Genomic DNA, 25751 nt, shown 5'->3' on the forward strand with positions numbered 1-25751 from the left:
TTCTCTACGGCCGTTAATACAAGGGAGGATCGGAAAGTAAAGCACAATTTTTTTCCTCTCTTGGCATTGGAGCCAGATTGTTGAAACTTAACGACGATATGGTTTGCGCCACGGAGGGTATTTTGTTTTCCATGTGTAACTCTAGCGAGGAAAGCCTGAATTATGCAAAGTTAGCGCCCGCCTAAGAACCTGATAGACAGCCATAAGGTCCAGCGAATGATGACAAGCTTGGAGCACTCAAAGTGTTACGCTGCAGAAGAATACGACTTTTTGAAGGAAACCGTCTCCGGCGATGAGTTGTTGGCGTACCACTACACACCCGAAACCAAGCAGGCCTCTGTGGATTGGAAACGTTCTGGTTCCCCAGTACGAGAAAAATTCAAAGTGACTCAGTCGGATAGAAAAGTGCTTGTGACAGTGTTCTGGCATATGCTGAACACGGGACCACTGTAATTGCTGCAGCCTACACTAACACTTTGGTTAAGTTGCGTCGTGCCCTTCGTGACAAACGCCACCACATTAATACTGACGGTGGCAAACCTTTTCACCATAATGCTCGCCCCTCATGTTACTACTCTCGTTCGTGAGAAATTTGGGTGGGAGACTCTCCAGTATCCACCATACAGTTCTGACCTTGCACCGTCGGACTTTCATCTGTTTCGTCCCGTGAAGAAATCTGACTGGTCAACGCTTTGCTACAGAAGCGGAAGTGAAATCAGCAGTCCGCAGACAGCTATACTCCACCCAAAGGACGGGCGTGTTGAAACTGGTACCACGATGGGATAAATGTGGTGAGAACGTTGGTGACCGTGTGCAAAATTAGGTAAAAGATGTAAGTTCAATTGTGATTTTGTTTTGTTACCTATTAAACTTTTTGATAATAGAATTATTGTGCGTTACTTTCCGATCTTCCCTCGTAGCTCTGTGGAGATGTATCGCTTCAACATGACTAATTAATATCTTTCGTGAAAAATTTATTTCCTTAAATTGTTGCATTGTTGAGAAATATCAATGAAAGGAAATTTACATTTCATTTAATTGCTGAGGCATATAACATTGGGCAGCAAAGTACGAAATATGATATTTGTGACGACTTAGACTTATGATGGACGTCGTTTTCGGACTGACGTTAACTTATGTTTCTTAACTACAGTATTTAATTCACATGTTACACATACAAACACTGCCTGTCGATGGATATTACTCGTACTTATTTTGCTTTTCACACCATCGTGCTTCAGAGGTCCGTTTGTGATGTTTCATACCTTCTCTATTAGAGAAGTTTTTGAGATGCGGGAAATTATCCTTTAGGGATGCCACATTCCAGGATGGTGCATGACCCTGGATGGACAGTTGGTTACATTTCTAGGTCGCTGTTAATTTCGGCAATACCTCCCATCAAAACCTGGTAGATACGGAATAAAGTTGTGGGCAATCTGTGACAGTGCAACGATCCTGTGCTGGAAGATGAAAGTGTATTTGGGAAACGAGGAAGGAACCAGAACAGTACGACTTGGAGAGAATGTAGTGAAAATCCAAGAGACTGTATTTGAAAAATCTGAACATAATATCACCAGTGATAGTTTTTTTTACATCTCTCGATTTAGCTCATTATTTGCTGTCAAAACATCTGACACCAGTCGGTACTATCCGAAAAATCAAAATTGAACTGCCCGCTGATTTTATTACAGCTAAAGGATGTGAAGTATATTCTACCTTATTTGGTTTCCAACCAGATGTGATGAGAGCCTCTTATGTTCCTAAGAAAAACAAAGTTGTTGAAGTCCTTAGCTCTCTTCATGATCAACCAACGGAGTCATCATCATAAGTAATGAAGCCTGAAGTTATGATGACATACAATGCCACAAAGAGTGATTTTGACACCATCGACCAAAAGACAGGATGCTAGTGTGAAGGCAAAAACAAGGCCATGGCCATAGGTGATTTTCTTCAACATGATTGATGTAAGTGTATTGAATGCATATATAATCTGGATTATTAAAAATGAGACGTCATAAATTTGGAAAAGCAACTATCACGGGTAAATAAGCCAAGAAGAAGAAAGATAAAAAAGATAGAAAGATAGAGAAAGAAAGATGGAAAAAGTCAAATTACATGTTATAAGCGCACCAAACCTGTGTGCTTCGGACATTCTGCTGTTGTATGTAGCCCTTACGCAAATTTGCGGTAAGAATAAAAACCAATAGTGGAAGTATAAGAATTGTGTTTTTTAAATATAAAATTTAAATAAATAAAATTATTTAAAATGTATTTACACTTCAAAAGTCGTTCACATTATAAGTGGTCAAAATAGTGTCATTTTATGGCAATTCAAACAACACGGACCTGAGCAGTGCGACCGGTAGGCAACACTGTGCAGATTTTCTGGAAAGCATAGGGTTAAATTTGAATCGCACAGTATGTAGTGGAACTTGGTGCCTTTACTGAATTGACATAGTACTTTTCTTTTTGCCTGGTCTCATGTTCGAGGATTTTTAAGTTTTATTTGTTCATTTTAAATTCTTTGTAACGTATTTAAAAATTTGTCAGATACGGAGGAATGGGTAAATTGATAACTTTCGAAAGAGGAGCTTGCAGGAATATGTTTATCTAGTATGCTGCATTGCTCTTGCATTTGTTTCTGAGTTAGGAAGATGATTGATCTAAATGGTGATAACTTGCAAAAATAATTGCTGACCTATGCAATAAGTCACGAAAGTTGCTGGAACAGATAGGCGTGAGGTAACCCTCAGTCACTTCTCGTACTTTAGTGCTGCACTGACCCACACTGTCGGCGACGGCTCACCTGTGCAGGAAGACGGCGAGCCCGAGTGGAACGGAGGTGGCGAGCATGAAGGGCACCCAGTCGCGGCACAGCCACGCCACCATGGGCATCACCAGCATGCCCAGCGTCCACGCCAGGCACTGCATCATCATCACGCGGCCCTTGGCCTCCTCGTCGCACACCTCCATGCCTGTGGGCGGCACGTACGTCGTGGTTACTCCACCAACAAGTAAAGAATCACTTACTTGCTAGATAAATCGAGCATTTCTCTAAAGGATCAGACCAGTATCCACTAGAGGCTTCACATAATTATAAGCTAGCTAGCTGTATCCGACAACACTTTGCTGTGACTTACTCCGTTTAAATGGATAAGAAAGAAAAGGGAAAGCATACGATCTAATATGTCTAGGAAATGGTTACACGTCCTCATCTCCTCTCCACTGTCTCTGTCCATCTGCCCCTCCCCCTTCATTGTTTACCTCCTCCGCCTTCCTCCCTCTCTGTCCATCACCCCCTTCTCCTCTTTCTGTCTATCTTCCCCCTCCCCTCCTCTCTCTCCATCTCCTCCTGCCCCCTCTCCGCCCCTCCCTGTACATCACCTTCTCCCCCTTTTCTGTCCATTTTCTTCTTCCTCACACGCTCTCACTCATCCCCTCATGCCCATCCTCTCTCCCCTCTCTCAGTTCAGCACCTCCTCCCCCTTTCTCTGTCCATCTTCTTCTCCCCACTTTCTCTCCAACTCCTTCTTCCTCCTCTCTCTCACCATTTCCTTCCCGTTTTCTATGTTCATTTCCTCCCACCCCTCTGTCACATGACTGAGGTCGGTAGACCAAGTCTTGTAGGCGCATTGGTCAGTCCGCCTTGATATACCAACAAAACACACAACTTTGTTCACTGTATACTCACGGGAACGTCCAAGCACCAGTGCACATTTCTATCATTTTGTCACGTCTCTACGTTCACCCAAGTTACTGCGCTGATTCCATAAGGCCGACAGGCATATACATACCACTTCACTGCCATGACTTTTCTCAGGGATAGAGCTTGTGAGGGTACAGTGTCCTCACATGGCAATGTATTTGCCGTATGTTAATGATTTATATATTTGTCGCTGAAGTTCTCCATCGAGCGTGTTGTACGGGTGGCAACCAGTATAAGTTAGTCTTTGCTTGTTGACAATATGCTGGAGGCCAGTTATTGTTGTGGTGCGAGTTAGATGCAGCTGGTCTCTCGACTAGGGCGGAGTGAACCGAGCTTGGATAGTGCGTTCGTCGGCATTGCTCGTTAGCCGCATTAATGCTTTTGTAGCGTGTGCGTGCCGCGATCGTCAATGCTTAAGTTCCAGTATACAACCGATCGGTAGCAAATTGTGGCATGTAGACTGAAACGCTGAACGTTGTCAAAAGTGTTATTTGTTGCTGAGTGTTCGAATAAACTATAATTCGTGAGTGCTTAACAATCGATGTTCTCGCTCGAGACAGTCATCATAGTGTTTCTGGAGGAATTAGTTAATGACAATAGATGTACGAAGATTTAGAAATTTACGGAGAGACTGCGACTTAATATAGCGGGCCAGGAATACCGACAAGGTGATTATAAGCGTCACGCTACCTCCTGATTCCAATTTCATACCGTCAACAGCGCACCAAAGCGACCACTCTGCTCTATAATGAGTGACTAATCTTCTGGCTTGTGAGATTAATATCCAACATAATTTACTGTAGCAAGTTCGAACAACATGCGGCGATTGGAAGTGGTTCGTCTGTAATAACCTCGGCGTCATCAAGAAGTTAAACTGCACTTCCAGTCTTCTGTTCCTGAGAAATGGTAGAAAAGTCTCCATTTTACTTTTCCACACGGCATTCCGTTGATGTCAGTCAAAGTAATGAAAGTGAAACCTTTTCATTACGGACATTATTTACGATTTCAAACGGAACCTTAGTGCCGTCACTATAGTGGCGGACTGAAGTTGTCATTTAAAGGTCCTTCTCTTTCAGAAGCCACAGTTTTTGTAAGTTATTTGGTGAATTCAGAGTAAAAGATGTTATCTCAGTTAGGGATGGGCGATGATGGCAAATCATCAATGTTGATCTCGATCGCATCACCGATCTCTGAACATCGATGTCTGATAATAATCGACCCCAAAATATGAATGATTTTAACATCGACGTTAAATGATGAATTTCTAGAATGATCCACAAAGCAACACACAAATACACTGAAGCGCCAAAGAAACTGGTACAGACATGCGTATTCAAATACAGGGATATGTAAACAAGCAGAATACGGCGCTGCGGTCGGCAACGCCTATATAAGACGACAAGTGTCTGTCGCAGTTGTTAGATCGGTTACTGCTGCTACAATGACAGATTCTCGAGATTTAAATGAGTTTGAACGTGGTGTTACAGTCGCCGCACGAGGGATGGGACACAGCATCTTGGAGTTAGCGATGAAGTGGGGATTTTGCCGTAGAACCAGTTCACGAGTGAACCGTGAATACCAGAAATACGGTAATACATTGCTGCGGCCGAAGAAAGATCCTGCAAGCACGGGACCAACGACGACTGAAGGGAATCGTTCAACGTGACAGAAGTACAACCCTTCCCCAAACTGCTGCAGATTTCAATGATGGGCCTTCAACAAGTGTGAGCGTGCGAACCATTCAACGAAACATGACCGATATGGGCTTTCGGAGCCGAAGCCCAATTCGTGCATCCTTGATGACTGCTCGACACAAAGCTTTGCGCCTCTCTTGGGCCCGTCAGAACCACTGGCATTGGACTGTTGATGACTAGAAACATGTTGCCTGGTCGGACGAGTCTCGTTTCAAATTGTATTGACTGGATGGATATGTACGGGTATGTAGACACCCTCATGAATCCATGGACCTTGCGTTTCAGCGGGTGACTGTTCAAGCTGGTAGAGGCTCTGTAATGGTGATGGGCGTGTGCAGTTAGAGTGATATGGGACCCCTGATACATCTAGATACGACTCTGACAGGTGACACCTACGTAAGCATCCTGTTTGATCATCTGCATCCATCCATTCGGACTTGGGCAATTTCAGCAGGACAATGAGACACCCCACACGTCCAGAATTGGTAAAGAGTGGCTCCAGAAACACTCTTCTGATTTTAAACAGTTCCGCTGGCCACCAAACTCCCCAGGCATGAACACTATTGAGCATAGCTAGGATGCCTTGCAACGTGCTGTTCGGAAGAGATCTCCACCCCCTCGTATTCTTACGGATTTGTGGGCAGCCGTGCACGATTCATGGTGTCAATTCCCTCCAGCACTACTTCAGACATTAGTCGAATCCATGCCACGTCGTGTTCCGGCACTTCTGGTTGCTCCCGGAGGCCGACACGATATTAGGCAGGTGTACCAGTTTCTTTAGCTCCTCAGTGTACATCTAATATCATATTTATTAATCAATAAATAAACAGGTAATTAACATTATATATCACACAACGTCTCGCCTACAGACTGTAAATTAATATTTTAAATAGAAGTTCCTCTTTTATACACTCACGACGTTGACAGAGAAAATATCCTGCCTTTGAGCACAGTCTACCAGAAGATAGTTGTGTAGCTACATAGATAAAATATTGAAGTGCAGTTTTTTCTAGCTATGGAGAGGTAGTAACGATGATATGATCCCACACGTCTAATGGATCTTGTTTAAGATACACAGGGTGATCGAGAAACAGGCTGAAAAGCGTGTAATGTTGGTTCAGGGTAGATCGTGCTGAGAAATATTCGTTAGGGAAAACTTTCGATACGTTACGCCTTTCCGAGTTAATTAGCATTGATGTTAGCCAATTAGGCCGTTGCGAGCGCAAATTCAAGCCGCCCTCCAAATACAATCAATGTGAGTTCTTCTAAATGACAGTGCACTAGACTGCTCTGCCTTTGGTTCTGATTCGATCCTTACTACCGTCCCATGTCCAATTTTTGTATTGCTCCCCTGCTCTGTTGTAGGAAACCAAGCGAAGGACTCGTTTGGCGATACGGTCTCTGGAGGGCCGCTTAAATTTGCCCACGCAACCTCCTAATTGGCTAACTTCAGTGCTAATTAACTGGAGAACGGCGCAGCGTATCGAATTTTGTTCTTAACAATTATTTCTCAGCACAACCTATCCTGCAACATACTTACAAGCTTTTCAGACTGTTTCTGATTACCCTGTAGAAGGCGTCCCTTCAGCTAATAAATGATCTTTTCTTATGCTATTTTGCGATGTTCACTTCATAAATCTCTGTTCACATGTGACCTATTAACATGCTGCACATCATCAGTGACAGTTACTTCGATAGCTGCAAGCAAATCCATGGTGGTTTCGATTAGCTTTTAACATGCCGAAGCACCTCGAAAATATATCTTCGTTGATCTATGATGGATTGTGGGACGACGGCTGGCATGAACTTCTTGATGTAATAATTTACCAACAGCCGTATGAATTGTAGAAATTTATTTTATTTTATGAACTTCCATGTGCTACCAGTTTCGGCATTATATTGATGCCATCTCCAGGCCCCACACGTCATAGTCGTAAAATCGCTGTACACGGAAGGAGCCATATAACGGTATCCGTGAATCAAATCGCTATGCAACAGCTCTTGGTGGCCAAACGACACAGACTTGCCCCATGCGGGGCAAGTCTTATTTCAGTCGACGCCACATTGGGCGACCTGCGCACCGGTGATGAGGATGAAATGATGATGAGGACAACACAACACCCATTCCACGAGCGGAGAAAATCTCCAACCCGGCTGGGAACCGAACCCGGGCCCACTATATGGGAGGTAAGCACTTTACCACTCAATTAAGCAGGCGGACACACATATAGCTAATGCTCATAAATAAAAACTGAAGAACGATAGGAACATGGGCAGAATCTGGAAATGCACTTGAAAAAGATACGAAAAAAACTGCAGACTAACACGCTCAGGTTTCCCTTCAAAAATTCGTCTACAGAATCGGAGAAAAGCTCCCAAAGACATATTTACGCCGAAGGTAGCTACACACAACGTGTCCGTTCATCAGACGTTCACCGACCGAAGTGGCGGAAACGCCAGACACTGCATTCTAGGGCTCATCGGTTCAGCTCCCCGTCCACCCGTCTAGATTTAAGATTTCCGTGATTTACCTGGATCGCTTAAGGGAAATGCTAGGATAATTCCTTACAAAGGACAAGACCGATTTCCATCCTCAGCCTTCCCAATCTGAACTTGTCCTCCGGCTCTAATGACTTCATCGCCAACCGCATATTAAATTCAGTGAAGGGGCCTATTCTGAACGGTCAGAAACAGGTATTCTCGAGTACAGTTTATAGCTCAGATGACAAACATTGTGATGTTTTAGTTCCAAAAACTATCTATTTGCCCAGTAGTCTTGTTAAAAAATGTTTACGGAAGCATACAATTTGAGGAACATGAAGAACATCTGCATATTGCAACCACAGTAGAAAACACCGTAAATCCTCACCATGGTACTGAATGATCGCCGATAAAGGCATATGAAGGAGCTGACACAACAGGCGTGGCACAAGAAGAGAGTGCGGTGCAGGAGGAATTAACTACGATAAAGCTTCGTGCAAGGTTGATGCCGCTTTTGGTTAGTGGAGATATGAGGCACATTCAGGAAGAAATGAGTGGACCGTTCTAAAAAGTAAGCAACGTACGCTGTCTGACAAAATAAGTGAAGCATGCATAACTGGAGGAGGAAACAAAATGCAACATCACTGGTTGAGAGGGTATGTGATGTTAATTCAACGATTACCATATCGAGCGAAATTTACAAAGAACTTCATAGTACGAGCACAATTATCAGTACGCCGTTGCACTTCCTCTAGCCTTGATATAAGAGATATAAGCGCTTATTCGGTTGTGAAGGGTGTCACAAAGCCGTTGTATTATCTCATGAGGCAAGTTGGCCCGCAACTCTTGTAAGTGGTCCTTGATGAACTGGATACTGGCACTGGGATGGAGTTGACGTCCAAGCTGTTCCCACACATGTTCTGTTGGGGACATATGTGGGGTTCTTACTGGCCACAGGAATACCTCTACATCACACTGACAGTTTAGTGAGAAACTTGCCACGTGAGGAAAATGCCACTACGATACTGTCACATGAGAGGTAAAGCACAATAGTGTACGGTGTGCGTGACCTACCGTAGTGCCATCACACTTTCCTCTGCAACTATATCCCGTGACCCGAAATCATAGCTGATGGCTACCCACACGTTGACGCCAGGAACATCGGAAGCATGGAACCTTTCCCCTCGTCGCCGCCATACTCACTGACAGCGGTCATCTGGGTAGTCCAGAACCGTGATTCATTGCTGAACATAATGCGACTACATACACCAGCAGTCCACGCTCCCCGTGCACGGCACCACTCCAAACGCAACCATTTGTGTTGTGGTGTTAACGGCAGCCTCCGCGTGGGACTGTCATTTCCTGGTCCAGTGGCTGACATTCTCGGACCAATAGTGTGGGATGACGCAGAATGTTGTAGGGAGTGCATTACTTGATCTTGGGCGGCATGTACAAATCTGAAGGGCTTAAGATGTGCTTGGTGTACGGCGATCTTGCCTTGTGGTGGTGATTACATAGTCGACCGGAACTTGACGATGAGTATGCCTGCCCCCACGTTCCCATAAAAGCCAACATCAGTCCTCTGTATTTCCGAATGTCGCACAAAACTGGGTATTGCACGATATGACCAGTCGCCCAAATGGAGACACCGTTAGACCTCTTTCAAACTCTGTCACACGCTGATGATGCTGTCTTGCATGTTTACGTGGCATCACCATATCCTTCACAGTGGTCACTCAGCATCTGATTCTCTTCACGGTCTTTATATACCCTAACAAGTCAGGTAACAACACTAAACGCGGATAATACCAATGCACTCTGACGGCCATTCTATTCGCCACACAGAATTGGAACTCTTTAATCATTTACTGTGTGTGCGTATGCGTGAAGTTACATTGACATCCGATCATGTCTTCTGTGCGCTTCACTTTTTTCGTCTAGTACTGTATTTTGTGTACCTAATATTATTGTGGAATCATCAGTTTACTCCAAAAATGAAACAGCAGACAAATTAGTATGTGAAAGCACTAGAGAAGATTAAGTAGATTGCTGCCTGCCCGGTTGGCCGTGCCGTCTAACGCACGGCTTTCCGGGCGGGAAGGAGCGCCTGATCCCCGGCACAAATCCGCCCGGAAGACTTGGGTCGAGGTCCGGTGAGCCGGCCAGTCTGTGGATGGATTTTAGGCGGTTTTCCATCTGTCACGGCGTATGCGGGCTGGTTCCCATCATTTCGCCTCAGCTACACTATGTCGGCGATAGCTGCGCAAACAAGTTCTCCAGGTACGCGCATACCACCATTACTCTACCACGCAAACATAGGGGTTACACTTGTCTGGTGTGAGACGTTCCCTGGGGGGTCCACCGGGGGCCGAACCGCACAATAACCCTGAGTTCGGTGTGTGGCGGCGGAGGGGTGAAGTGGACTGCGGTAGCCGTCGTGAGGTTGTGGTCCACTGCGGCTGCGGCGGGGACGAAGCCTCTACGTCGTTTCTAGGCCCCCAGTGGTCCCCGGTTAACATACAGTACAATACAATACAATACAAGTAGATTCCTTCTGCCGTAGTTGTTCTGCTTTTGTTTTTGGAGAATCAGCAGGAATTATTCTTAACTAGCTGCACCCCGCGTTGCGATCCACTGTTAAACAGATACTTGTAAAGATATTTTATTGCCGAAACTCACTATCCACGTGTATCCGCCATCACGAAAGTTATCTTACGGCCTAGCAAACCGCGTGACATTGAAAACCCTCCAAATTTTGAGACGATGGGAGAAGCTGACACAATACATGTCGTTCACAACTCACTCGTTTACTTAATGAAAAAATTTCTATGCGACCCAGTAGTGAATTCAAAATTTCATGCCTGTTTATAACATGCTTAGCACGGAAGAGATCATAATTGTCTAGGTGTGTAAGGAAAGTAAGACATCTACTGTAATACATCTCTGTAAACAACGTTCCCAGACTTCTTGTTCTCTACGTAAGTGTAAGGAATTATGGCTGTCGATAGATGTGAGCTGTCGATGTAGAGCTGTCTGTGCAAAAAACATGATGTGCCCAGATGAATACCTTCCACTCCTAACTTTTGTCCTTGACTCGAGAAGGTATATTTCAAAGGGATCCGCAAGCGTTTGAACTAGAAAGGCTAGTTTGTTGCCGGCCGCGGTGGCCGTGCGGTTCTAGGCGCTGCAGTCCGGAACCGCGGAACTGATACGGTCGCAGGTTCGAATCCTGCCTCGGGCATGAATGTGTGTGATGTCCTTAGGTTAGTTAGGTTTAAGTAGTTCTAAGTTCTAGGGGACTGATGACCTAAGATGTTAAGTACCATAGTGCTCAGAGCCATTTGAACCATTTTTGGCTAGTTTGTTTGAATGTTAGGAATTCGTGGTATCAATACTATCTCTCCTTCGGCTACAGTGGTGATGATGAAGGCCTGCATGATGTGCCTTCTCGGCTGCCTGATGCGTAACATGATGCCACTGCACAATCTCGGTGCATCTAGGTTACACATCATTTAATCGTCACAGACAACATATCTGTTGTCCTGGTCTTATGCACGTGAATGTTCGATTTTTTAAAACAGTTAAAAACTAATCTTTACACTAAACTTAACACATTCATTTGATTGTTAAATTTCACGGGAACATTAGTCACATTGATCATCTCTTGGGAACAGTGACTCTGTGTTAATTTAGGGTACAGGCTATCTACATTCCAAAGTTAATCCAAATCCGTCCAGCCGCTATAGTATGATAGAGTAACAAACATACTAATTCGATGAAGAAATAAAATAAGCATTTTCTAGTTTGATGCAGCGCAAATTTTATAACATTTTTATGTGCAACAACGTCACCTGCTCTCAAGTGTGTGCCTGTTACCAGCGGATACGCTTGCATGTCGTAGTCAAATCCAACCTCACTAAAAGTCTGCCAAGTTCTATATGTAAAAATTTGGCATGTCTCTGTCGTGCTGCATTTGGCAACTAAAATGCAACGGGCTTGTATGGAAGTATGGATTTAACACTCTGAGGATTGTGTAGAGATTGTATTCATTACGTTGAATAGTGTTTTCTAGGACAATTTAAACAATAACAGCATTTTCACAAATGCGATCCAGTTCAAAAGCCAATGAGTAAATAGCTTTTTTCTAGGAGTAGTTATTGTTCCACATTTCGTATTATATTCTCCAAATCAATAAATATCTTGTACAATACACTTTCAAAAGTAGCCTATGTGCTAGTTCAAGGTGTAAGCTAATTCCATTCCAAATCCGTCCAGCCGTCTCAGCGTGAAGGAGCGACAAACATAACTGTGGGAACAGGAGACCAAACACTGAAGTGCATTGCTTATTCCTTGGAAAAGTAGTTGATTTTGATGGTTTGATGTTTAGTCTTTGTGTCTGTTGTTTGTTTAGAGCTGTGCTTCCGACTCTAATCCAAGTAAATAAATCTCTCTAAGTATCTGTGGATTTATTTCTGACCTACATTACTGGTGACCCCGACGTGATTTGAACACGCAACTTTCTGGTCTGGGCCCTAACAAGTACTGCGATGTAATGCTTATACTATAGACATTTCGCAAAATGGAAAAACTGTCATGATGTCCGATGAAAGAGTGAAACCAGCATGGACTTTACCATCGCTGAAGCACGAATGCACTCCTCCATTTCAGGATGATCTAGGGTCAGGCGAATCTACACCCATTCGAATTGAAAAGACAGCGCCAAGATGTCAGACTTAAGTAGGACGACATGTTCCCTCAGAGGTTGGAAATACTGCAGGTTCGCCGGCAAGGTTTGGTCACTTTCACCTCGACATTGTGGGTCCACGTCCACCCTCAGAGGGTTATAAAATGGTTCAAATGGCTCTAAGCACTATGGGACTTAACTTCTGAGGTCATCAGTCCACTAGAACTTAGAACTACTTAAACCTAACTAACATAAGGACATCACACACGTCCATGCCCGAGGCAGGATTCGAACCTTCGACCGTAGCGGTCGCGAGGTTCCAGACTGAAGCGCCTAGAACCACTCGGCCAACAGGGCCGGCTGTGGGTTTGATTCCTGATCTGCATAATCTTTCACAAATTTTCTTATTTGTAACACGTGTAGGATATGAGATGATTACGTTGGAAAGGGGAATATGACGTAAGTCTTCTTGACCTTGCGGATGACTGAATGGGCGAGAAGTGATCTGGACTGCGAAAGACAGTAATTATTTTTCTTGCAGATAATCCACTAATCTACAAACGAGCTTTGACGGTCGGAAGCCTGAAGTATTTGAAGTAAGAATTCTATTCTTTGATTTTAAACATCATCCATACTTACCTGATGTAGCACCCTCCGTCATATACCTATTGTCACATCTAAAGAAATTGATGGGTGGGAACTGTTTTGAGCCCAATGATGAAGTTACGACAGCTGTAGGTGGATATGTTACAGACCTCCCGCAACTGCTCTTTGCTCTGTATCCTACCTAGTGTATAGACCAACTATCAGACTACGATGAGTTCACTTCTGATCTGCCCTCCAGGTCGAGAGATTTTCTCATGTTCTCGTTGGATAATTCAGCAGGCCAGCTAACGGAGATGCACTTACTGAAGGTGAGCGGCGCCTGGAAGGAGGCTGCGTTGGTGGCGCTGGCTAGCGTGGAGACGGCCACGAAGAGCGGGTACGAGTGCGCCGTGCCCACCATCAGGCAGTGCGTCGCCGATGACGTCAGCGCCGACAGGAAGAACGCCGTGCGCCGGCCCCACCTGCCGGCACCAGGGGAAGAACACATCACACGGCTGTCCGTATTTCTGTTAGGTTTACTCATTAGCACGAATCTGTACGAGTGTCGACTCAAGGGTAGCGATGTTTCTTGACATGTGGGATAACCGCTACTCTCGACAACGCATACAGTAGTTGAATCAGTATAACGGCATAGATATTCACAGGAAAGTTAATATTCTCGTTTGGAATAGTTGTGCGCAATGTATATGCAATGGTATGAAATCCAGTACGCCGACAAATGCAGTAAAATGATATCGCAGTTGATGTCAGTAGTACAGTATATAAAAAGACATCAACGATTCAGGTGGTAGAATCTGGAACTCGATATAACGACAGTCGGCTCCGAGCGGTCTTATTGTGTGCGTACGTGCCTTTACTGCAGATAGGAAGCACACCTCATTAATGACAGTGAATGTTGTGTATGTAATCACGATTATGACAATACCACGTGGAAAACAGTTGTCATGTGATGAAAAAGCAAAAATCGGCAAGAACAAGGAAATGGAACTCTCTAATCGTCGAATTGCCTAGACGGTGAACTGTTTAAGTATAGTGACTGATAATTTCGTTAGATCGCTCTGGTAGCTACGTCACTGCGCTATGCATTGGCACAAATGGTTCAAATGGCTCTAAGCACTATGGGACTTAACATCTGAGGTCATCAGTCCCCTAGACTTAGAACTAATTAAATCTAACTTACCTAAGGACATCACACACATTAATGCCCGAGACAGGATTCGAACCTGTGACCGTAGCAGGAGCGCGGTTCCGGACTGAAGCGCCTAAAACCGCTCGGCCACAGCGGCCGGCTTATCTATTGGCAGACGACGTTGAAGTCATTATCGGTACATCTACTATCCCCCAGATGTCTTTGCTATCATCAGATCAAAACCGACGTCACGTTGCGTTTCTAGGTGTACCTAATTATTTTCCGGTGGTGTATATTTAATAGACACTCGCTCAGTCACCATCGACCATAGTGCAGTAACATAGGCGGCTGCCATTTGTTTTTCTGTTTCACTAGACGCTCTAGATGTCTCCACTTCACTATAAGAAACAATTATTTATAAAACTGTGAACTGTTGTGTATTATGGATTGGAACAGCTTTTGACGTATTTTAGTTACGCAGTACTGTCTGGCTGTCTATCCCCATAGAGGTTAAGAGTGTCAGCTTGAGTATGGACTGCGTAACTCGGGACAGCTGACTCATTACAATTTTGAAATAGAGCAGGCGATCTACAGTTGCCACAAATAAATGCAACACTGGCGCCATAATCGGTATGCCATTCTTTTGCAGTTCCTGAAGAGCTCTTCTTAAGTCTTAGGGCACGAAAGATGTTGTTTTGAAATGCTACATATTTTCTCATGTACAACATGGCGTTGAGAGCCATATTGAATAGATACGTGATGAATATCCCCTACTGGGCTTTACCCTCGAGTCACTGATCTGTCACTTCATATAACGACTTATTTCCATTTTATTTTTTATATGACTGCATCATTTATGAGGTAATGTGGTTATCGAAATATATGTAAACGTTTGAGCTGAAACTGCAAGCTGACCGGTGTGGCCGTGCGGTTCTAGGCGCTTCAGTCTGGAACCGCGTGACCGTTAGGGTCGCAGGTTCGTGTCCTGCCTCGGGCATGGATGTGTGTGATGTCCTTAGGTTAGTTAGGTTTAAGTAGTTCTAAGTTCCAGGGGACTGATGACCTCAGATGTTAAGTCCCATAGTGCTCAGAGCCATTTGAAGCATTTTTTTGAAACTGCAAACATGTTCATAAACATGGTAAACGAGCTTCTGGAAACAATAATATAGATGATATTCGAGCTAACAAACACGAAGATTGTGCATATGTGCACCTCTATGCAGAAGTAAGAGAATTCGACAGAAGATGAAAAATATGGAATTAGTTTTTAAAAAAATCGCCTCTGGTTCTAAGAAGTTTCATTCGGAGTGCAACTGACGCACTTTCTCAATAATAAGAAAAAATATTGAGTCTGCAACTCAAGGCCGTGCTGTGAAATGTAAACCTTTTCCGGTCAAAAGTACAGAGGTGCACAAAGATATGAAAATACCAGAATCACTACAAATTACCATGGCCAATTCGGTGTTGGCATTCAAAACATCTCGGTATTTCTAAACACAGGTCCTCTATGGGTTTCAAGGGTCTCTTATACCATTCTCCCTGCAAAACAACGGCAAGATTAGCATATCGATGATGGAGGTGGATAGCGATGATGCAGCCTTTTGTCCAAAGTAGACAACACAGGCTCAATAATATTGACATCTGGTGACGGTGGTGACCAGAGCAGATGCGAAATTTCATCCACGTGCTCAAAAAACCAGTTCTGGACGATGTGAAGTGTGTGGAAAAGGGCCCTGTCGTCTAAGAACACAGCATCACTGGGGAACAAAGAGTATACTTTGGGGTGGAGTTGATCAGTAACAATGACCACGTAATTCTTCGCAGCAATACGATCTTGTACAGTAACCATGGGACCCACGGAATACCACTATAAGGCTACTCAAATCACCATCGAAACCCTACCGTATTTCGCTCTTGGGACGTAAACTCGGCCAAAAATTGGAAACAGTGTGAAACAAGTCTCATCCGACCAAATGACTTTCTTAAAATGGCTCTGACCACTATGGGACTTAACACCTGAGGTCATCAGTCCCCTAGAACTTAGAACTACTGAAACCTAACTAACCTAAGGACATCACACACACCCATGCCCGAGTCTGGATTCGAACCTGCGACCAAAGCAGCAGCACGGTTCCAAAATGTCTTTCTTCCATTGTTTTATAGTCCAGGTTTCGTCGTTTGAGTACCACGCTTTCTCTTAAGAGCATTTGCATTACTGCTATGTGGTTTTCGAATTCCAGCTCTGCCTGAAATTTCCTGCTTACGCAGCTCCCTTCGTGTTGTTTCGGTGCTGAGAGGGTTCGCGAGTGCGCAATACAGTTCTGTAGTTTGCAGCTATCGTCCTATTATTTTTCGTGACAATCCTTTTCCACGATCGCCTATCACGATCACTCAAACCCACTTTCTTCCGCCATGTAACTTAATGAATGATGTTGTTTTTTGAAATTTCTGGTAAGTTCTTATGGGATCAAACTGCTGAGGTAATCGGTCCCTAGGTTTACACACTATTTAAACTAACTTAATCTAACTTGCACTAGGGAGGACTCGAACCTCCGACGGAGTGAGCCGTGCGAACCGTGGCAAGGCGCCCGAGACTGTACTGCTACCACGCGCGGTTGATGGATCATGTTCTTCCGCTTTGCCTACGTGTGGTATATATCTTCGGTACGGTGCCTCCTGAAACACCAAACACTCCGGCTACCCTGGTTACTGAAGCGCCTGCCATACGATCATGAACAGTCCGCCCAAATTCGAGTTCACTTGGCTTCAACATAACGCAATGGCATCTGTACCCAACACGACTAATACATGCAATGGATTGAGGACGTTGTACAAGTCCCGAACGTCGTCAAATACAACAGTGCAACCTTCAGGCTTGGTTAGCATCGGCATTTATGTTCAAGAATACATTTCTGGTGGTGTTTCCATATTTTTGTTCAACCCCTGTACATTTTAAAGTACAATAAAAGCCACTTTTTCCTTTTTTCCGCCTAAGTAACCTGATTTGTACTGTATTACTTCCTGAGTTGTATATGTTTAATAACATTTATTGGTGTCTACTGCAAGTAATTTGTATTTCGAGGACATCTGTCTCAAATTAGCTGGGTGGTAACGTTCTCGCATCCCATGGGAGCGGGCCCAGGTTCGATTCCCTACCCTGTTGGAGATTTTCGCCACTCGAGGACTGTTTGTTGTGTTGTCCTCATCATCATTTCATCTTCATCACCGGCGCGGAAGTCGCCCAATGTGGCGCCGAGTGAAGTAAGACTTGCAGTTTTCTGCCGAACTTCCCCGGATGGAGTCTCCCGACCGCCGATGCCATACGCTTGTATCATTCCCATCTGCCTCAAAATAATGTGGACTCGCTTTTGGGAGGACGAGGAGTTCAGATTAAGGTTTCTCGTGATTTCCCTAAATCGCTCCATAGAAATGCCAGATGATTCCTTTTAAAAGGGCACGGCAGATTTCCTTCTTTTCGTAATCCCAGACAGTGTTCCGTCTCCAATGACCACGCTGTCGACGGGACGTTAAACACAGATCTTCCTTCCTTTCTTTGAAAGAATGATACAAAAGCAACTAACCAGCACGACTGGAACGTCTTTGTACTAGTCTCAATTTAGTGTGCTATTTGAAAAATAAAAAGGAGCTGCTCCATTGGAGAGAAGAATGTGTTCATTTAAACTACATATGCCATAATTTCAGCAGCAATAGTTGCCAAGTGTGAAGCGTCTGAACGGAAATTATGGCGTCTGTCGTAATGATGACACTCACATATCTCCGATATGTGCGAAGGCGAGCGTTCCAACAACTTCACCCAGCTGTCCAAAGGAGAAGACGTTGACCACCTTGAGTTCGTCCTCGCACACCCAGTCCTCCTGCGAGGGCGCCGTGCGCGAGAACCACGTGCGGTCGTAGTCCCAGCCGTGCTGGCAAGGAATGGGCTCGTCGGTGCTCGAGTTGAACATCAGGCACTTCTCGAAAGACGCGTTGTCTTCCTTTCTGAAACAAAAGGTGCAAAAAAGATGAGACTGAACATTCCTGGCACATTAAAACGTCACATTGTGTCAGTACCGGTCACGAACCCGCTCCTTGCTCCTTGCACCCAGTGCAAGTGATTGACCAACTCAGCTGTGGAAATTTCTGAGCACGGAACGGATATTTGGGACCGAAGCACGAACAAGAACTATGGAGCATACCAAGTTTCCATATACGCTGTTATTTGGTTGGGGGAACAGGATCAAGATCGCACACCAACTATAGTGTGCGAGCACTGTCAGCCACTAGAGGCGTGCTATAAAGTGCGCCTCGCAGATGGCTTCGTGAAGGTGGTACCTTATATACACTCCTGGAAATGGAAAAAAGAACACATTGACACCGTTGTGTCAGACCCACCATACTTGCTCCGGACACTGCGAGAGGGCTGTACAAGCAATGATCACACGCACGGCATAGCGGACACACCAGGAACCGCGGTGTAGGCCGTCGAACGGCGCTAGCTGCGCAGCATTTGCGCACCGCCGCCGTCAGTGTCAGCCAGTTTGCCGTGGCATACGGAGCTCCATCACAGTCTTTAACACTGGTAGCATGCCGCGACAGCGTGGACGTGAACCGTATGTGCAGTTGACGGACTTTGAGCGAGGGCGTATAGTGGGCATGCGGGAGGCCGGGTGGACGTACCGCCGAATTGCTCAACACGTGGGGCGTGAGGTCTCCACAGTACATCGATGTTGTCGCCAGTGGTCGGCGGAAGGTGCACGTGCCCGTCGACCTGGGACCGGACCGCAGCGACGCACGGATGCACGCCAAGACCGTATGATCCTACGCAGTGCCGTAGGGGACCGCGCCGCCACTTCCCAGCAAATTAGGTACACTGTTGCTCCTGGGGTATCGACGAGGACCATTCGCAACCGTCTCCATGAAGCTGGGCTACCATCCCGCACACCGTTAGGCCGTCTTCCGCTCACGCCCCAACATCGTGCAGCTCGCCTCCAGTGGTGTCGCGACAGGTGTGAATGGAGGGACGAATGGAGACGTGTCGTCTTCAGCGATGAGAGTCGCTTCTTCCTTGGTGCCAATGATGGTCGTATGCGTGTTTGGCGCAATGCAGGTGAGCGGCACAATCAGGACTGCATACGACCGAGGCACACAGGGCTAACACCCGGCATCGTGGTGTGGGGAGCGATCTCCTACACTGGCCGTACACCTCTGGTGATCGTCGAGGGGACACTGAATAGTGCACGGTACATCCAAACCGTCATCTAACCCATCGTTCTACCATTCCTAGACCGGCAAGGGAACTTGCTGTCCAACAGGACAATGCACGTCCGCATGTATCCCGTGCCACCCAACGTGCTCTAGAAGGTGTAAGTCAACTACCCTGGCCAGCAAGATCTCCGGATCTGTCCCCCATTGAGCATGTTTGGGACTGGATGAAGCGTCGTCTCACGCGGTCTGCACGTCCAGCACGAACGCTGGTCCAACTGAGGCGCCAGGTGAAATGGTATGGCAAGCCGTTCCACAGGACTACACCCAGCATCTCTACGATCGTCTCCATGGGAGAATAGCAGCCTGCATTGCTGCGAAAGGTGGATATACACTGTACTAGTGCCGACATTGTGCATGCTCTGTTGACTGTGTCTAAGTGCCTGTGGTTCTGTCAGTGTGATCATGTGATGTATCTGACCCCAGGAATGTGTCAATAAAGTTTCCCCTTCCTGGGACAATGAATTCACGGTGTTCTTATTTCAATTTCCAGGAGTGTATGTACCATCACGCTCTAAAATATCCAAACAACTGGAAATGGTTCCGCCTGATATGCATGCAGCCCACATATTGTAACTTCCTTGGTGGTCCTCTAATCTCTTTTCGGTACACTCCTTTGTCTATAAAAAATGGTCACTGTAAAAGACCACTAGAGAACACTGCTCTGTATGGAACTCGAATAAATTTGAGGTGTGTCTCTAATCTTCTAATGTATTTTTTTTGTTACGCACGTAGTTTTATCTGCGTGCCACCGTCATAGCTGACACTGCAGACTAATAATCAGCCTGGGGCTGAAGCTCTTTTTTCCGTGTTTGCTTTAACAATACGTATGTTTTTGGATAGGGTCCGCTGAAGATGCTGCAGCTGCAGTGAAACATGTTTGGGTTAAAAAATAAAATTGTTTTATGCTAAAGGCGGACCCTACCCAAAAACATACGTACTGCAGACTAAATAGCTAAAATGAAGAACTTGTACGACTGGCTTACCATCAAGAACTATTCTTGATCTCCATAGGTATTTTCGTATGAACTTCAATTATTTTTAATTGTAATCACAGCGAGTCAGGTTGAGTTTGTGAGTAGTTAACTCTTATCCAGTGTGGCGAATCCTCCATTACGACAAAATCGTGATCCAGCCAAATGTGGAGTTGAGTAGTGTGTTGGATTGTTGCTAGTTTGGTATGTGAGTGGTAGGGGTTCAGTTCCCACTTCAGACTACGATTTCTAACCAACCCGAACAGACGCCCTTCATATCTGGTAACGACAAGTGAAGAACGGGCGGTAGCTCCTTGGTTGCAAATCACGATTAAATATGATAACCCTCTCTGTCGACTGGAGCAGAGTCGGTTTATATCCGCTCATGACAGGGACCAAAGTTGGCATGAGTAGAAACTCAGTCACCAATAATCTTTCTTATATTACAAATTTCAGTTCAATTAACGAACCAATCGTCAGGTAAGATCAAATGGTACGTATTTCGTATTTTATAAGAACTTCAGACGTTCAGTTCCATCGCTCAGTTGTTTCACAAAGATTCCAAAGTCCTCAAGGCCTCCACAAAAGGTGCATATCTGGATTATAATAACGATCTAGCACAAAATTTTTCATAATGACATTTCAAGCTCTACCAGCTGTACATCTAGCTACTCGTGAAAAAATTATTCTGAATTTTAATAGCTCTTCGTGCCTAGTCAACAATAACGAAAGAGAGTCACCACCTTCCGTTACATCATTTAAAGTTGTAACACGCCACTCCTAGCTACTGGTGAAAAAGAATTTGACAGTTAACGCCTCTTCGCGGGTAGTCAACAACGACGATGTCTGCGGGATTCGTCTGCCTGTCAGCACAGAACTTTGCGGCATGTTATTTCTAGTTCCGAAGCGTGTCTATCTCTCTACTGCTGAAAGGTAACGATATTTAATGTCTATTTGTGGCTAGAAAACAACGGCGATAGCTACCACTTTCGATTCTCCGTACAGTAATAATTTTTCATCTCTTCGTTTGAGGTTGAAACACCTCGCTACTGGCGAATAAATACGATGTCTGATATTTGATTGCGCTCAGCTTAAACACGCACACACTTTGTTACCTGTGAATGAAACAATATTCAATGTATTTGATGGTTAGTTGATAGGGATAATAACCGCTGTATACGAGTCCCCGTCCAGTACAGTAATTCTTGTCATGTAATTACCAGTTCAGACTTGCTAACTGATACTGGTCAAGCATTAGAAACATCCCTTATCTTTGTGTCTAGTCATTCGAGTTTGGTGTTGAAACTTCCATGGACATTGGTAATCGCAGTTTTTCTAACTAGTTAGTTCGTTAACCAGATTGTGCAAAAGCGATCGACGGTTAATAGGTACTCGTCGAGTCTGTGGAACACCTCATTTCTTATATTTCGAGTCCAATTAATTTTCAGTATCCTTCTGAAACGCTTCGAATCTCTTCTTTTCCTGAAACTTCCTGGCAGATTAAAACTGTGTGCCCGACCGAGACTCGAACTCGGGACCTTTGCCTTTCGCGGGCAAGTGCTCTACCAACTGAGCTACCGAAGCACGACTCATGTCCGATACTCACAGCCTTACTTCTGCCAGTATCCGTCTCCTACCTGTGAGTACCGGACGTGAGTCGTGCTTCGGTAGCTCAGTTGGTAGAGCACTTGCCCGCGAATGGCAAAGGTCCCGAGTTCGAGTCTCGGTCGGGCACACAGTTTTAATCTGCCAGGAAGTTTCATATCAGGGCACACTCCGCTGCAGAGTGAAAATCTCATTCTGGAAACATCCCCCAGGCTGTGGCTAAGCCATGTCTCCGCAGTATCCTTTCTTTCAGGAGTGCTACTTCTGCAAGGTTGGCAGAAGAGCTTCTGTAAAGTTTGGAAGGTAGGAGACGGATACTGGCAGAAGTAAGGCTGTGAGTACCGGACGTGAGTCGTGCTTTGGTAGCTCAGTTGGTAGAGCACTTGCCCGCGAAAGGCAAAGGTCCCGAGTTCGAGTCTCGGTCGGGCACACAGTTTTAATCTGTCAGGAAGTTTCATCTCAGCGCACACTCCGCTGCAGAGTGAAAATCTCATTCTCTTCTTTTCCTGTTTTGCCGTAGTCCATGATTCAGATCTATCCAAGGGTCGTACATTTTCAGACATTTCTCCTTCAGATTAAGACCTATGCTTGATACTAGTAACTTCTTTTAGCGAGGAATGCCCCCTTTTCTTAGTCTTACTCTTCTTTCTTCATCCTTCATGCGTTATTGTGCTCCAAACATAACACAGATACTTCATTTTCTCTACTAGATGGTACCCACTTATAATGTTGCCTGTCTCTAACTTCGTTTCTGCTACTCCTCATTTCTTTCGCCTTTTTTCGTTTATTGTTAAGTCATATTCTGTGCCTAGTAGACCATTCACTCTCTTAAATATACAACCCTTCCTCACTACAGCGAGGATAGCAACGTCAGCCTTACCGCTGAAATCCTTTCATTCGTAATTTTGATACCTATCCCGAACCTTTCCCTTATTTTGGTCAATTCTTCTTGGATATACAGTCTGAACATTAATGAAGAAGAGTGCGTCTTTGATGTGCGTTGTTTCTAATTCGCGTACTACTCTCTTAGTTTTCCTTGCTTACCGGTCTCTGTGCTTCCTCGTATATTACCCGTATATCTATATTATCATTGCTTTTAAACTAAAGAAAATTTGGAAGGTCGATTACACTAAACCTAGACGGAGACAGACCTAGGAACAAAAAGGTGGTAGACAATGTTTGGCTAAACCAAAAATCGTGTCATACACAAAGGGGATTGGACTTAATAGGCGCTATCACGTACGGTATTACTTTCAAAGTTTCTTCTTCGAGTATTTTTCGAATTATTTGCCCTTATCTCGAATGATCACTGGAATTTGTTGAAAGTTTTTCGTTTTTTTACCGTTTCACTAATCTTTGCAATAAGTGTCATATATGAACGTGGTACTAAAAGTACTCAATAAATATTAGTTTTGATAAGTTCGTTTTGCAGAATTGTGAATATTAGTGGTAACTTAGGCATAATTACCAATTAAAATACATAGGATAAAGAATTATAAGAGTCGGCGAAAAGTATCTATATGCTACATATATCGAAAGTTAATGGAAGTATAAAAATTTCGATAGCCTTTCGCAAATATTGATTTGCTGTGGATCGATACATGAATGCCAAGTCTAATTGACTGTGTAGAGACCAGCTGGCAATGTACATACAACTCGCTGTTCGTCAACAGCGGACGTGGACACGCTACTCTGTAGGCTACAGCAAGGCCGTTGTCTTTACTCTTTCAAAGGTAGAGGAGGTATGTTTTAATTTGCATGAATTCCGAAACTCGTTATTATCCATAATAACTATGTAAAAAGGGATGTCACCTGACAGAACAGCATTTGTTTTGGATGTACTTTCTTTACGTGCACATTCACATCACGGTGTCTTTCCTTTTTCTCTAACTATGCCGCCTGTAGTGATGACATCCATAACGGATATTTGCAGCCTTTGATATAAAATCTGGTCGCGGCAGAGGCTGTCTGAGCCATGTACTTCACTCTGACCGTCGAGACACACTGTCAATACAGTTTGAAGCAAAAGTTTCTAGAGGACGTACTGTCCACAGATCGAGCTATACTGCCCTTGTATCTGCGGTCTGTAACTAAACATCGCGCAATTTAAACGCAAAATCATGAGTTCCACTCAACTCCTGCGAGGGGGCGCTGAAAAGTAGTGCCTCCGAATTTTTTATGTGAATCCCCGCAGAGCTTCTTACATAAAACAGACTCTGTAACAGTTCTGAAGTGAATGGTATCAAGTGATTCCTTCATCTTCGGAATCAAGTCAAACTCATAAGGACTTAAGTCCGAGGACTATGGTGGATGGTACGGTACTTCCCAGTCCCATCGATCGAACAGAGCAGCCACAGCTTGCTCTGTATGTGCCCGTGCATTGTCGTGCAAAATGATGGGTGGGTTGCGCAGAAAGTATCGCCACTTCTTAAGCAAAGCTTGTCGCAGGTGATGCTCCAAACACGAATAGTAATAACTGTGCATTGACGGTGTGCCATGGAGGAACGTAATGCGTTAGGATAACACCAGCACAGTCGTACACGGGAATCACCACAACTTTCACCATGCTGGGGTTATGACGCACTTTTGACTTCCGCGGCGACGCATAATGACGCCATTCGTTGGATTGGCGTTTTACTTTTGGCTCGTACGATGTGGTCCACGTCTCGTCCACTGTTACGATACGGCGTAAGGAAGCCTCTCCTTCGGGCTCATAGCGCTCCAAGTCCACCTGAGCAGCGTCGTAACGCATCCGTTTCTGCATTTCCGTCAAGACATGCGGAACCCATCGTGTTGCAATTTTTCGCATGCCCAGGCGCTCCTTCAGGATGCGAAGCACAGTCGTATGCGCTAATCCGGTTTCGAGCCACGAATCGTATGGCGTCGATCACTGTCCACTAACGCGGCAACAGCATGCACTTCTTCTTCAGAGACGCAAGGCCGACCAGCCCGATGCACGTCTGCCACAATTTGCCGACCTCCGTTGAAGGCTTTTACCCAACGTGCCACTGTTCTGTACGGCAATGCCGATTCCCTGCACGCCTCTTGAAGACCTTGATGACACTGTTGTGCTGTGCGACCTCTTGTTCCAACTCCGTTGTTCCTGTTTCCAAAACATAGTGATACCGTTACGTTAGACCTCTCGCTCACAAGTTACTGCGTTTCCTTCGGTGACGTGGGACGAGCGAGTCCATTTGCTCGGAGGTAAGATAGGTATGTGAACAACGTATGCTATCAGCGACAATAGTAGATTCCATTGCACAGTGTCTCCACAACAGTGTTGCCACTACTTAAGTTCCAACCTACATATGTCACTGATAAGTAGTAACAGCTGAAGTCCATCAATTTTCGAATAAAATTTCGTAATATTCGATGAGCAGCTGTGGATAGTTACGCAGTCTGCAGACATGCAGCATGATTGAAGCAACATTGTATAACGTGAATTATCATCACCGACGTTGTACAATAATATAATAACAAAATCAAGTTATTGAGAAGCACATTAGAACCCTACGTCATGTCAAATTCACCATGGACAATCGCAGTCTTATTGCTGTTGTCGCTAATTCACATTCATACAGTGGTGCTGAAAGCACAATCTGTCGATTTG

The 25751-nt window shown here is 44.8% G+C and overlaps 1 protein-coding gene across 1 annotated transcript in view; it reads right to left on the reverse strand.

Annotated features, from left to right (window-relative positions):
- LOC126269513 (solute carrier family 22 member 7-like) overlaps positions 1 to 25751 on the reverse strand; it is a 132942-nt gene that overhangs the window by 86810 nt on the left and 20381 nt on the right. Inside the window, exons 3-5 of the mRNA XM_049973999.1 lie at positions 18072 to 18299; positions 13475 to 13632; positions 2807 to 2975 (exon numbers count right to left, since the gene is read on the reverse strand). Coding sequence (XP_049829956.1) covers positions 2807 to 2975; positions 13475 to 13632; positions 18072 to 18299 — 555 coding nt within the window. The remainder of the gene's footprint in view (positions 1 to 2806; positions 2976 to 13474; positions 13633 to 18071; positions 18300 to 25751) is intronic.

The sequence above is a fragment of the Schistocerca gregaria genome, chromosome 1 (assembly GCF_023897955.1).
Source record: "Schistocerca gregaria isolate iqSchGreg1 chromosome 1, iqSchGreg1.2, whole genome shotgun sequence".
Taxonomy (NCBI): domain Eukaryota; kingdom Metazoa; phylum Arthropoda; class Insecta; order Orthoptera; family Acrididae; genus Schistocerca; species Schistocerca gregaria.